The following is a 16,074-nucleotide window of genomic DNA, read 5'->3' on the forward strand; positions in this document are numbered from 1 at the left end:
TTTTGAGTAAGGGAATTTAGCCAAATTAAACAGCAAGAAGAATATCGAATCCTCCCAGTACACATTGCTATAAATACACATAAATTTGTTAACATTACATTACAAATTTCCAGCACAGCTGATCCCTTTATTGAAATTTCACATTAAATGTTCGGTGAATGTTACTATTGTTGGTGTTCAGCTAAAAAGTTAGCTATTGTGAGGACTCAAAGCGGACTCAAACTCAGTTACCATCAAGTTATGTTACGCTTTTACGTTTTTAAAACCACTTATTCGTTGTGAGCACAAAGCGTTCTTTATTGTCCACTTTCAGAACAAAAGCCGAGATCAGTTCTTTAATTTCCAGATAGTTGGCGTACTTGGAAAATGCTAGTGTATGCCGAATGGACGGAACTGAAGCTTTCCGAGATATTTGTGCTTATTTAAATCAACGCCATCGCCATAATCATGCAATAGGAAAAAAAATTCGAGCAATTATTATTTATATTCAAATTGCAATTATGATAAAAAATTCTATACGATAAATATTTTGACAAGATATTCCCGAATATATTTATAAACTCACTACCTCGTATATTATTAGCGAATGTTGAAAAACTGGGTTAAGGGTTAACAAAATCGTAAATCTAATGACGCTAGAGGGAGGCTGAAACTTATAATGAACGCTTTAGTTATATTCCCCAGTGCCTGATAAATAAGTTACAAAATTGTATGAAAGTTTTACTATTTAATAAAAACAGGCTTTGCCTCGATACTAATTTAGCTTCAAGGGTTTTCTTTACGTTTGAATAGGTCCTTAGACATCATAACCCTTGCTCCTTTCCTACAATGTACTTCGTAAGTTCTTTCTGTTTTCTTTGGATATTTTCTCATCAATGTTCATTGGAAAATTAATATTCAACAAGTGCAGACCAAGTGCAAATTCATATTTTATTAAATGCACATGTAAAAGATTTAGTAACATCTAATGTGTCTATAAAGTCTAATGCAAAATAATAGTTATGCTTTAGAGAAATAAGGAGTTACATAAATAGCCTGCTTAGCACGGCAAATAACCGTTTGGATAACCGTTACGTTCCTACCGTTGCCATCGGTACCGATATCTATAAAGTTATATTTTACACACTCCTACATACCAGGTTACGACAGTATTATTGCTGTTGGGATCAACTGGCCGTGACTCGGATCTTTCGATAAATTCTGTTACGGGCCAATTACAGAGCGACCCGATATAAAGTAAACAATTTATTTTCCAGTCAATACTGTCAAGAATTGGTACGTTACCCTTAAATTGGAAAGTTGTTCAGTATTGGAGTTCCGAAGTAACTTTTAGAAAACAGCGTAGCTGCTAAAATTACTAATTAGTTAGTTACGGCCTTACAAATAGGGTTTCATTTTGCAAAACAAAACTGCTCATCTATACATATAATAAAATCGTAGGAAAGTCAAAACTGTACATTGAATATTTTTTTAAAAGAATACTTGGGCCGTGATCTATAATCGATATAGAAGCCAAAAACATAGTTTTTAGAATTTTTGTCTGTTTGTCTGTTTGTCTGTTTGTCTGTTTGTCTGTATGGTTGTCTGGGCTAATCTCGAAAAGTACTGCATAGATTAACTTCAAATTTTGCATGAATATTACTAACAGGTCGGGTGAGGCTATAGGCTACATATTATCAAGCTATCACCTACGGGGGAGGAGCTGTGAACCTTTATTTTTCTTACGTATTCCGTGTATTACGACAGCGTACAATCTAAAGACTCATGTTTAAATGTTGTTTTTGAGTAAGCCACGCTATTATCTAGCTTTACACTATAAAAACTACGTCATTTACGTAATTTTGGCAGAGAAACAGTTTAATGAATCTTAGTAGTATAAAGACAAATTTGAAACAGCGCCATCTATGAAGTGTTATTGGAAATTAATAATCAAATGACGCATATTATATAAATGTTGTTTGACAATATCTAGATTGACACTATAAAAATTATGCCATTTATGTAACTTGGGAAGAGAAACATAGTTTTAAAAAGGAAGTTGTATAATGTTAATTTTGTAACAGCGCCATCTATGAGATTTTATTAAAATCACTTATTGGAAAATGATAATTTTTTTTATTTATTTATTTATTTGACTCTTTAATTTTAATCAAACTATACAAAAAAGAAATTATATTACGATTTTATACAAAAATACAGTATATTTATTAGGCCACCTATTACTAAGCAATAATTTCTTCTAGGCAACCGGGACAAAAGGTAATAATCAACTCGATAAAATTAAATTGTTTGTTGTTAGTTAAATTTGTAAACTTATTAATTGTAATGTGCATTTTTTGCATAAAAGTTTTAATGTAATACTTCAGTTTTGACAATTGCAAGTTCCAACAAAACCCTCATAAATCATAATCTTGAACAGATTTGAGCAAGATAATTTAAAAAATATGCCATGTATATTGTATCATAGAAAAAGTCAGTTTTTGATAGTTATCATTTCTTCATCAATAACATGTCGTTAGTACGAAATAAACATTGACTTTTGTTCAGTATTTATTATCTGTATTGCTTGGTAATTAATATATTTTCATGTTGCAAAATTAATTATAAACATAAGTGTGAAACTAGCTGGATTTTTTTTACACACCCACAGATATATTCTATTATGACAGATATATTCTATTATTATATCTAATAATATTTTATCACCATACAAAAATGTTTCCTTTTACCTAACTAGATGGCGTTAGTATCGAATTAGAATTATCGAATCGCGCTATCGTTTCGTTCGCAAAAGGTTATATTATAAAGACCGATCGATCCGCTCCTACTCCCCGTCCGACTAGGGTCCTTCCGAGTTCCGGCCTCCTCCACACAAGCGACTGCAGCCCAAGCCGAGGTTCGAACTTCGAGATCCCTTCTGGGACCTCTCACCTCATTCTGCTTTTGAATATGCTGTAAAATATTTGTTGACTGTTGTATCGTTGCTTACAACAGATGCTTTTTTTTCTTTTGAAATATTACCGAAAAGCCGAGACAAGAGAAAATATGCAAAAAAAATGTAATCTTTCAGTGTGCACAGGCGATTTTTCCGTAAGTATAACAGATAACAAAAAACTTTAAACTGATATCGAAATTACTTATCAGCCTAATGAGTAAAATGGCCGTAATAAATTTTTAAAAATAAATCGAGAAATATGTTTGTTTGTAAGTCTGTGCACACTTAAGAATAAGAATAAGAAGGTAATGTTTATTTTTTACACCATATGAAAGTAGAGATTTCAATGAACAAAAGGCTCCCCAAGTTTTTGAAAAAAGCCGATATTTTGACGGGTGAGTTTTCGATTGAGAATTAGGTTGTTTTTTTGGTATTAATTCAAAATAAGGCGATAAAATAAATATTTTAAATCAAATAAATTACAGTGTATTTGGGACATAATAAAGTAAGTTTCCACCAAATTTTAAAATAAAAAATTTAATAAAAAACTTATTAAAATAAAAAAACCAACAACTTGGTTTTTTTCAATTTTTGACCTAAATTTTGAGGTTATGTGAAAAAATTGAAAATACAAAGGTTGTAGATCTTTTTATTACCTACAACTTTGCCGTTGAACTTTTTTCCGTAGGACTTGTAGTTTTGTCGGAAATCGCGAGAAACCATTTTTTATCTTAAAAGCTCCCCCCCTCCTACTTCCCGAACTCGGATTGACCGTAATTTATTTTTCCTTTTATTTTTCCTTTTCATCCTATTGCGATTTTTTTTTGTTTCAAAAATTATCTACCCTGGTCTAATAGGGTACTTTTTATCGTGGGAAAACTATCCAAAGTCAATTTTCCACGCGGACGAAGTCGCGGGCACAGCTAGTTGGACTATAAAGTTCTTATTAAATCCTATAATTATATCTGCTCTTTTGCAGTGGACCAAAATTGATGAGCAGTTTGATTTGTATTACCTGTCGCCTTGCTAAGCACCTGATTTCCCAAACATAATGTTCATCACCAAGATTGTACACAACACTGCAGTATTCCGATACCCATGGCCTTTATATTGAAGCCATCCTTAACAATCTTAACCAACAACCTATAACCCATCTGCTCAATAGACCTTTTTTATCGCCCTAACGAAGGGTTCATAAAATGAAGACATGGACTCTTCGAGTTACGAGGGTAGTTAATTAAGTACAAGATGAACAATAGTGATCCGAGACCCATAAATTGGTCATAAATGTAGCTGATCCGGTAATGCTGTTAAGATTGTATAGTCTTTACAAGTAGGTCCCGTAAACTTTGGATAAACGTATGAACATATCTGCTAGTAGACGTTACATCTTCAACGTCTTTATTATGATCATTAACCATTAATGGTTCACGTTTTAGGGCTTGGGATATTGTTTGGGATGTTTTTCTTTCTTCTTTATTGAAAATTCTTGATAACTTTCTTGGTACGTAAACTTGTCAATTTCGAAAACAGAAGATTTTTCTTTCCATGAAGTAGTAGCACCCGAGTATGACGACGTAGATGAAGTGGGAAGCTTAGATTGCTCGATTTACATTGTCTGCACGGATATCTAAGGTCTCCAATAAATCGCTATTGTTTTTGCTTGGTTAGGGACGAATCATATCGCAAACTTCATTTGTGTACAAATACACCAATTCGTTCTATTGCTTATATTGTTTATAAAGTTCGATTCGAAAGTATTAAGGAGCTGAAAACTTTGACTAGCTCTGCTAATATTCACAACACTTCTGGTATCCTGTTTTGAACGTACTATAATATTGTAGCAACAGAAAACACCCCGCAGTCTATGCGCCAAGCGCAAGTAGTAATTTGTCCGAATGGCCCATAATGTCTGCGAATTTAACATTAGTACTGTAGCAATAAACACATAACAGCTCCACATTCTTCGTGTTTCAATCTCGCGCTAAAACCAAGAGCATAATTTATCTTGTGACTTAAGTTCGGGAGTTTTACGTCGGCAAGAAAGTTCCGCTGGGCGAATACCTTCGCAAATTTATGTGACAAATTGAAGTACAGATGTAAATGTGTTATGTTGCTAATTTCACTGTGATGTATTCAACCGACTTTGAACGAAACGGGATTCTTAATTTAGCTCAATTTGCGATTTATGAATTTGTGGTTCCGTTTACTTCTTTTATAACTTTTCGAATCAATTATTTTTAAATTACGTGTTATGTTAGAAACATATCATTTTTCTCCTAAAAATTCCTTTTTTTTTCTGATCCAATCCCGAAATTGAATAACAATTTACCTTTTTAATGGTTAAGTATCACAAAAGATTAATAAATAATTCTTGCTTGTTACAAATTCATTTCATTACCTGGCGTAATATATTATTAACTGTACTAGAACCAAAGAAAATAAGCCAACCGTACATAAGAGGCGTTGTTTACGGCGGGCTTACTTAATCATATTATTATCCTGCTATTTAACAGAAGAAAGGAAAAAATAACAAAGTAGTTAGTGAGGCTTAACCTTGCACAATTGTACATTGTTCGTTAAGCATTGCAGTAACAGCGCGCTGGAACAAGCTATTTTAACATGCAGTCGGTAGTCAATTTTCACAAATTGTTTTGGACTTTACAGTTGTTTCGTGCTACATTTTTCACGTCCCGAGTGCTGAATGGCGCTGTGATTTTTCGATCTTTTTGCAAACTCTTGTAAGTTTGTACCCTTGACCCATTTCGCAGGCAAAGAATCACTCACGTTGCGGCAAAATAACAGAAACAAAAGAAAATGTACAAAACATTTGAGGCCTTTGCGACGTTTGTTAGTATTTCGGGAATTTCGTGTAAATTGGATTATATTTATGAGTGAAATGCAAACGAGGTCCCGAGTTGCTCAAGAAGAGTGTCCATTGTTGTGTCTGTACAGAAATAACAACATGTCTATTTTGTTTAACTAGGCGCCTCGAGCGGCGCCCACTTTCAAAAATGTTATTTACTTACTTAGTTAAACAGAATTAGGTCTGAATTTAGTTACCAACTTTGGAAATTAAGACAAAACTTGTGGGCTGCTCTTGTGTATTTTAATAGCAAATTAGAATATACAACGTTTCATTTATATTTGAACGAGTATAATTAATATAACACTAAAACAGGATAGTAAATTTATTGTCATATCCGCAAAAAAGATAAAAGATGACGAAAACAAACGTTTCTCTTCAGCGACAAAATGCAACTTTATCTCCACCAATACGAGCAGAAATAAGTATATTATGTTTTCCACATTCGCCGACCCTTAAGGAAAATGTTCAACGTTCATTTCCAGAGCACAATAATTCATCACTTATGGATTTCTATGGCACTTGGGTTATAGTTTTTGTCGTCAATAACAGATAAAAGACAAACAAGAACATCTCGATGTATCGCGGTTCGCACATTTACAGAATTAACCTGAAATCTTTGGAAATATAAATCACAATATGTGTAAAATATGGATGAGTTGTTTCTTGTTTTATTATCTTATTTTTTCAGTAATATGTGAAGTGGCTCTCCTCTGTGTGACATTACCCGCTTTTAGAAATTATTGTAATGTAAATCTTCGTTATTTATATGACTGTCTAATGAGATATTAGCCCCCTTGCAGAAGAATTCTATAAGTATTACCATGAAATATCATGGCTATTATATTTTGCAGTAGTATTACTCTGTTCTACATTCCACGTTTGTGTTTGATCAAGATATAAGAATCTGATTTGTTTTTACATATGTTCAGCATAGTTGATTTAGTGTTGTGAGTAACTGTGTAGATTAAATTTTTAAATCTTGTTTCCATTTCTAGTACACGTCACTCTTCAAATTTTGATTGCGTACTTGTTTATAACTCCTTCAGAGGTAGAATGTCACGCAAAATTACAAGCGAGCAAAACGAAGCCTTTCCAAAGTTTATATTAAACAGTAATGAGTTTTTGAAACGAGAAACTCGCGCTGTAGGATCACACGAAAAGTTTAAGGGCAGGCTGGCGGTTCGACGTCCATTACCAGAGGCAACTTTCAAAAGATAATGTGTATATTCTTTAACCTTATAAATTTCCATTAAAAGTCAACTGACTCCGATCCTATTAACAGTTGCCTCTATACAATGATTAATTTGTTCCCAACAAAGTTATGAGTGAATTGAGGAAAATAGCGGATATAAATGTTGAAAAGAAATTGACGAGAAATATACTTCTTGGTCAATTGTCGTTGTTTGAAGTAGGTGAAGATATTTGGGATTGTGCTGGAATAAAATAGTTAAATAGTTTCGCACAATAGTATTTTTTAAAGTGAAACTTTTATTACATCGTCTCAAACTTTTTGGTCTGTGTAGCGCATGTCGCGTGTATCGCGCGACATGCGCTACACAAAGCAGTGTTCGGAACCGTTCGAACAGTTTCACTTTTACCGTGGTTTCATAAAACCACACAACATTTTTTATTTATTTAAAAATACCGTTGATACCTACAGGAAAAAGTACTAGTAATAATATTTGTATCAATACTTTAATTGTGCGTCATTAACTTCCACGTTAACAATCTATATTCTATAGCATGCATTTGTACAATGTACATACGTTATAATAATATTATACTCGTATAATTAATAAACAATTTACATTCCCATGCCCATTTTTTAAAAAAGTTCTTAAACTTGTTCATGCATAACAGTTTCTTAAAATCAATAATGTAAATAATTCAAAACAAAATTACAATAATTAAATATTTATACCTTCGGTCCAAGTACGGAACCTTGTGCGACTCCTTTGGATAAGCGCAAAATTCGTATGATTACATTAATGTATTGAGCGTACATATGACCGTAATACCTCCCTGCCCCACTCGGCTACTCTGGACTTCAATTAGGAAGGTAAATGAAAGATGAAAAGGGATTTCTTTCCCAATTTCAGCCGTGTCGTGTGCCCCATTTCTCGCTAGGCTCAACAAAGCAGTGGGTGTAATGGGCACGTCTTACGAGCCTGTATAATGAAGACAAATCACTGTCATTGCTCTGTATTAAAATCTTGTATACATTCGATAATAATTATTACTTTCCTTGAATACTTTTAACTCATAAGGTTTCAATAATATCCAATGAGTCGAAATCTTACAATTCTTATCGTAAAGGAGATGGATTTTTTTAATTTTATAATTAGATAAAATAATTTACTTTATTTGATGTGATATCATTTAATTATTACTAGCTTCCGCCCGCGACTCCGTCCGCGCGGATGTCGGTCTTCGCGTGGATGGTTATTTCTCCATTTTGAGTACCTCTGTCAATAACATCTTATAAATATCTATTGGACCTAATTCCCAAATACGGCTAGGCCTATAATAATACGCAACGTGTGTTCGCGGTTCTACGGAACAACGTCTATGGATAAAACTGAAAAATTAAGATTAATTTTTTTTCTACGTATTTTTCCAGGATAAAAAGTATCCTATTTTACGCCCAGGATAATAAGGTATAATTATACCAAGTTTCATCGAAATCGAACCGCTAGTTTTCACGTGATGCCTTCACATACAGACAGACAGACAGACAGACAGACAGACAGACAGACAGACAGACAGACAGACAGACAGACAGACAGACAGACAAAAATTTTTTTAATCACATATTTGGGTTTGGTATCGATCCAGTAACACCCCCTGCTATTTATTTTTTCAATATTTTCAATGTACAGAATTGACCCTTCTACAGATTTATTATATGTATAGATTAAAACATTTTATCAATTACACAATAGATTGCACCTTAGGGTTTAATTTGCCATCTGATAAAGGCACTATTATAAAACTTAACCTTTTATAATCTGAATCATATGTTTTCCGAAATAATTCATTGAAATAACTGAAAAAAAAAAACATTTAAAGCATCCCAATTTAAAAAGCAAGTCGTATATGATGAATGAGTCAGTCCGTTGTGCCTATTAAAATATTTCGGCTTCCCACAGCTTTTGTCTGCCGACATTTTGATTAAGCGATTCTCTGTACGAATAAAGTTTTTAATCTTTTGTCCGTAAACAGAGCAATGGGGCTGTGTCACTACTTCGCAGATTTGTGTTTGATAATCCTTCATCTCCCAAGTTGTTGATAAAGACTTGTTTTGTAACGCGGTTTTATTATATTGGGACTTTTTCGAACAGAAAATTTAGGAAATAGGTATAATAGAATCATTTGTTATTTTATTCCCTGTTCAGAGTAGCAATAGTACTATACTTGGGGGTAAACTAACACGTTCTCATATTTATAAAGCTCGTGAGTTGGACTATGTAAATCCCTTCAATGTAATCGTTGAAACGAAGGTCCATGCGAAATTTTTTACAAACATGATTTTAATTGCCTAAACTGCATTTGTTGACAATGTAACATTTATCAACTGTGATGAATAACATTATGCTCATGATGTTTCTCAAATCCTGTGAAATTGGTTCGTAAGTATTATAATAATTTATAAATTCGTATTATTCGTAAACGAACGAAGATAAATAATTATTGTTATACATATTTGCTAGTTATCATTATTCTATTTCAGATTTAGTTGGCCGATTTCACGGAATCGGCCAGAATATTAGATTTTCGTTGTATTTATCATGAATTAATAAGATCGATGTTCTATAGAAAATTAGGACGTTCCAGGTAATTCTATCCTCGTCCTATATTTAGGGCTTATTAGCCTGTCAATATAAGATGTTCAAACAATGGATATGTGGTTTGCTCATGATACTATTGATAAATACCTTTATGTAATCTATTGGTATTTGTTATTACTTTAAGGGCCGATTTTTCAATGCCCAGATAAACAGTCTAATAACTACCCCTCGAATAGATTTATTCAATTGCTTATCTAACTCATAACGGCTCGCCTATTTTTCAATCGTGATTTATTTGATGAATAACTATCTGACCAAATATTTCCATATTGGCAGCTCTGCTCTTGGAGTGGCGAAACAAACATATTAAATTAGTCAGGTTAGAGCGGGATAGAGTCAACTTGCAATATGTCAACAACCGTCATTATGACTCACGTCAGGAGTGCATTTTAAGTTTATCTTGTGTTCTATGATTGTTGATTATTGTTTTGATTCGAGTAAAGAGTTTTGATTAAATTTGTGTTAAAATTTATATATTTTACGATGGAAACGACATAAAGGCAGCGTCCGGCAAATTTTCAATGGCATGATCATCAGTACTATCAAAAACATCAATTTCAATATGATTTTAATTGATAATTATTTTATAGAAAGAGGATTTATTGTAAAAATTCTACGCTCTATGTTATTACATACGAAAATATCCCAAATTTGACGCGTCAGTTGTCAACTCAAACGTCTAATCGTCGAATAGCACGCTATCTGGCCGTTGGAGCAGCAGATAGATTTATTCCTCAAATAACGTAGTTATTCGATAGATAAGTCCTATTCGTCTATTGAAAAATTGAATATTTTGTTAACTGAAGAATAAAGTCTATCTAGCTGTTTATCTGGGCATTGAAAAATCGGCCCTTAGTCTGTGAAATGAATTTATACAATATAGAAAACTACATAATATATTATCTAACGATTGATATTAACAGTATTTATACACACATGATTGTTAAATGAATTCTAAATGTTAAAGACAAAGATAATGTAGATTTTTTTATTGCATCTGTCAAATAAATTCCTTCTGTGCTCTTTAAGAATAGGCCCTTTATTTTTAATCTGGGCAAGCCCTCTGGTTCATTTACCGTTCTTTTGAAACAATAAACACATCCATCTTCTTTATATTTATTATTAAAATTTCACAGTTTTGACCTCACTGTTTATTTATATTCGCGTAATGAATGTGTCTCTTTGTCGCCAAACCTATGACAACTGATGCATCACACGAATAATTAAAGCATGTATAATTAAAAATCCTTTGACGGCGAAGATCGATATCATGCGAAAATTAACATTTTCCGCGAGGGTTTAATTAACGCCTTTAAAAATAATTTTTCGTATTAAAATCGGCGTCGTATTTATTTCATCTATGATTTGGATTTTATCACAAGCGATCGGAGTTAATCCGGTGAAAATGAAATACATACAGACATTTCGATGGTAATTATGAATTTTAATGTAGCGACATGCGTATTGGTAATCTACTTTGTTTTATTTAATCTTCTTTGTAATTTGTTGCGTATTATTATGATCATTTTATGTATAATTGGCACGATATTAACGTATCGTTTTTTGTGTATTTTGATTATTTATTTTATTCAATTTGTTCAAAGAAAAGTAATGAAGCTGTAGTCATTACGTTAGTAGGTACTAGATACATGATTTCCAAACAATCGTTCGTAATAAAGCATTTTATTGTTACAGGTGCGTGTAGCGTGCGGTGTATGCGCGGGTGTGAGCGGGGAATGCGCGCGGGGGCGGGGCGCTAGCGATGCTTCGAGCGCAGCCCGTCGCGCGTCTCCTGCTGCTGTGTCTGACGCACCTCTCGCCGCCTGGTATGTACTTGCCCTTAACGTTAAGGTGATCTCTTTTATGTTACGTCATGAATAGGTTGTTCAAAAATTGTTAAAAATCATCCGCTAAAATTGTAATGAGTAATGTTTGTGTTTTTTAGCATGTTATTTTATCGTGTTTTACAGGTGTTCGTAAATTCATCTTCGCCATCGTTAAGGACACAGATCTGCTACGAGGGTTCAGGCTGACCAAGTGCTTACTTTTGTAAAATTATCAAAATACATAGTTGCCTGACTATTGTGGGAATAAGTCGAATTATTTATCTTAGTTTTTATGTGATATTTTTTATAAAGTAAATTCAACCTAGCAAATATAATTTCAAAATATTGACTGAGCATTAAGCTTCATGAAACTCTGTCCAATAAATCTAAGTAATAAACTTTTCATCAATAAGTTATAGAACTTGCGAAATAAATGTTCATCCAAGTATGTATTCAAGACAAACATTACACTGAAAACGTCTTACCTTCAAATAAATACATAACGAAGTCTGCAGACGAGAGCTCGCAACTTTCAAAGATTACGAAAAATTCAACGGATTTTAGTTATTCATTTGGACCTTTCTTGTCCCTCAATTTCAATAAGGCCGTCCCTTGACTTACATTTTAGTCGAGTGTTGTGTTTTAGGGTTCCTCTTAGATAACAGAACAAGCTCAGAGTAATGTCAAGAACAGCTAGCAAATAACTGTTATTGTTTTCACCGGATTTCTCAATTTTACTGAACCTACATTGCAGTATTGCTACGAGAGTATTTGTGTTCACTTTGTGTCGCTTTGTTTTAGTATTTTCGAGTACCTAGTTCATAAATTATCTGCAATTTATTACGCTCTATTATTATTATCAACGAAATCTGGGAGTCATATAAAATAAACAATTATAACTAAATCATATTATACAAATTGTCCATCCATACTTTAGGTACGTATTGAGTTTTGACCAACTTATCATTTAATTTCGCGGAACCCTCAAGAAGTTGGAGATATTCTCTTTTCCTGTCTTTTTTCCTTTTATTGTGAAGTTTCGCGAAGAAATTGAAACCAGATAACTTTATCGCTTATACTTTGAAGTTTGTCTTTTTATAGACGTCTGTTGTCGCAGTTATTCAAAAATCCGGGATTGGATTGATCTTATTCACGCTTTTGTACTTAAGAAACGGTCCAAAAGTTTAAAATTCTTAGAAAAACATAATTTCAATTCAATTACGAATTGCTGAGATTAATGGATTACACAAATATATAATCTAGTTTCTAGTGGTGTGTTTATTTCGAATAGATTCGAGTTAGTACATAGATTTATTAATTTCACACACACAATTAACATTAAAATATACAGATGGAAGACAAACAAAGAAAAGTATGTACAGTCCAGTATAACAGAAGAAGATGAATTATGTAAAGATAAAATCAGTTTAAATATCCTAAGTAGTAAAGTTTTTCGTATATAAGACATTCTTTGGAAGGAAGAGGATAATAAACATTCCAAAAGAGAATTATAAAATTCCTCTTCAAAAAGTTCTGGGAATTGAAAACAATCCACTAGGGATGAACGAAATCGTAAAGCATGTGAATTTAATAAAATGCCAATATGCCGGCTATTTCATTGCACAAAGCTATGAATTTCCTTCAGGAATATCGCATATTTTAGAAGAGGCTCGGCGGTAAGCGTCTGTTTGAGCTGCGAGGGGATTCCAGGTAGGCTTTAATAAAACCTAGGCTTAGGCCTTCTCCGGGACGGAAATCCGTTCAGCTTTGTTTTGGTAAATACGGGTAAGGCGCTTCTATTCGGCCCGTTAAAATGGTGGACCGAATCCCGCCGCATCATTATTAGGTTTATCATAAAAATTGTCGCGAAAATGAGATTTATGCAAAGGCTTTTAGGCTTTGTTGAACAGGGAAACCATTTAATCTCTTGCAGATTTTTCATCTACCTTTATCAAGGAAACATTCATCAACGTTGGAAAAATATGAAGTTGGAAGAAAAGGAAGGGAATATGAAATATAAGAAACGATACATTTGAAATCCGTTACCTCAATCGATTTTCTGTACGGACAAGTGATTAGTCTTCTGTGTCTTACCAGCAATACTAAAATGATATTTATTTGATTGAAATATCTATTTGGGTTTGTTAATTACCACAGTACTTAGTTTTTGAAATTAATAACCAGCTATGTAACTACATTTTTATTAGCAGCACTTCGTTTGTCAACACAACCGTTAACAGTGTCAACGGGGGAACCAATTTACTTTGAACTGCATTTACACCGTTTCAATGGGAATTTTATTCAACACGAGCGAAGAGCGAACTATAAAATAATATCACAACATTTATGAAACAGGAGGCAGTTATATGTTAGTAGTGGTGTCTCAGTGATTAACTTGCGTCAAAAGCCGAGGGTATGACTGGAGGATGCAAAAATGTTAATGAACAGTTCTCAATTGATATTAACACTTATAAAAGAATCACTGATACAATGACTGAAGTAGAGTTACTATTCGTAACGACTTAAGAACTAGTTAGTACCTCGCCTCCTCAATCTCCATTCCATCACTTTGTGAACTCTTCAGCAATATAATATAAACCAGAATAACATCAAGTATTTACAATCTTTTCTAATTTCTTCTTCGAAATCATTTATCATAGTCTATACAAATGTAGACAAAAATACAGAAAAAAGGAGCAGACAGTAACATTGCCGTGCCTATAACAACAATCGTAATAAGACGCGAGAAACGCTCAATCGCAAATTGTTAAAGTTTTATTTACATTTTAGATGTTTCGTTTCGATAACAAACAGATATACTCGGTAATACCGAATCCCACCAAAAACATAAATGTAAAAATTGGAGCCGAGTTCAATCGTTGACTTAATTTGCCAAAAAAAGAAATGAGATCTAAATGTGTGCCAAGTTCTACAGACAGTCCAGAAATTTATTTACAAAGATGTATTAAGTTCTTAGGTTGACTGAAAACTCAATTGTTTTATTTTCCCTTAGAGAACAATGTTTATTCCAAAATATAACTTTTTTAATTTGAATAATATAATTATTTTCACAAAGCAAACAACTAATGACCTATTGAACCCCATAATTTGATGAGGCTAGTTTTTAGAACCTCACAAGATATAAACAGTATGTAAAACTAGCCTCATCAAATTATGGGGTTCAATAGGTCATTAGTTGTTTGCTTTGTGAAAATAATTATATTATTCAAATTAAAAAAGTTATATTTTGGAATAAACATTGTTCTCTAAGGGAAAATAAAACAATTGAGTTTTCAGTCAACCTAAGAACTTAATACATCTTTGTAAATAAATTTCTGGACTGTCTGCAGAACTGGGCACACATTTAGATCTCATTTCTTTTTTTGGAAAATTAAGTCAACGATTGAACTCGGCTCCAATTTTTACATTTATGTTTTTGGTGGGATATCATTACTTTTTGTACAGAAAATTACTCTGCAAATTTGATTTACTTTATAAATATAATACTTTTTATATACGATTTTTTTTTCTTGCGGTTTCTCTGTATGGTTTGTTTAGTATTATTTTCTATATTTTATTGTTTGTTATGAATGTCAGCGCACATTGCCCCGTCATTATCTGCAATTTTTTAAACTTGTTTTCTGTTTATTAGATTACATGATTTTCTAAACATCCAGCGTGAATTTGTACACACACTATTACCAAGATGCAAAGATCGTTGTAGAAGAATCGTCGCCTTACTCCATGACGTTACGGTATTAATGCCATGACGCGATCTTGAAATTTTACTCTAAACGCGCCTAAAGATGTTTCACTCATATTAATATTACGCAAATTAAATCATTTCGACCTTCGACGAAGCCTTCTTCCATTACACCATTTATGGTAATTATTTTTGCATGCTTGTATTGGCTAAACATGTTTGTGCTTTATTAATATAATTGTATCACCATTGAATACCATGTTTAAAGCAAAATAAAGATTTTATTTATTTATTTATTTATTTACACTGAAATTAAAACTAAACTAAACACTCATAAATAAAGAATAAATAAATGTGAATATGAATGAATGAATGAATGAATGAAACATTTATTGACAACAAAGTATACAAGCCGCACAGAAACAGAAAAAAAAGTAAGAACAAAAACATGGTGAAAAAAAAAACAAACTTAAAAACTAAAACAATATACCTATTACACAATCAAAAACTTACAACCTAAAAATTAGATAAGTACTGTGCGGCAACGTCTGTTGTCAAAAGGGGCTAAAAAAAAAAAGGGGTTGTTAATAAATATGTAAAATTATATATTAGATATTTTTAACTGTATGAGCAATATTTTTATTACAATTTTCTTTTATTTTACGTTTAATAACAGTTTTGAATAAAGAAATCATGCAATCGAAGTAATCCGCCCTAGCGATACTAGCGCGAGTGAGTGTGATGTCAGAGGCGCTTCGAATCTACAGATGTTTCGTCCTAAAATATGTAAACTTCAATAATCTATATCTCAGTCATTTATTGATGGGTTTCAAAATTTTTTTCGGCCACTGATTAGTTTTGATCTATTTTTTGAGACTAGTAAGGTGAATATA

General features: G+C 32.7%; 1 protein-coding gene across 3 annotated transcripts in view; it reads left to right on the forward strand.

The window, feature by feature from the left end:
• LOC123705828 (zwei Ig domain protein zig-8-like) overlaps positions 1-16,074 on the forward strand; it is a 349,179-nt gene that overhangs the window by 30,104 nt on the left and 303,001 nt on the right. For all 3 annotated transcript variants that reach the window (XM_045654869.1, XM_045654877.1, XM_045654885.1), the window contains exon 2: positions 11,348-11,478. In XM_045654869.1, the coding sequence (XP_045510825.1) occupies positions 11,415-11,478 (64 nt within the window). In that variant the 5' untranslated portion in view covers positions 11,348-11,414. The remainder of the gene's footprint in view (positions 1-11,347; positions 11,479-16,074) is intronic.

This window comes from Colias croceus, chromosome 1, assembly GCF_905220415.1.
Source record: "Colias croceus chromosome 1, ilColCroc2.1".
Lineage (NCBI taxonomy): Eukaryota > Metazoa > Arthropoda > Insecta > Lepidoptera > Pieridae > Colias > Colias croceus.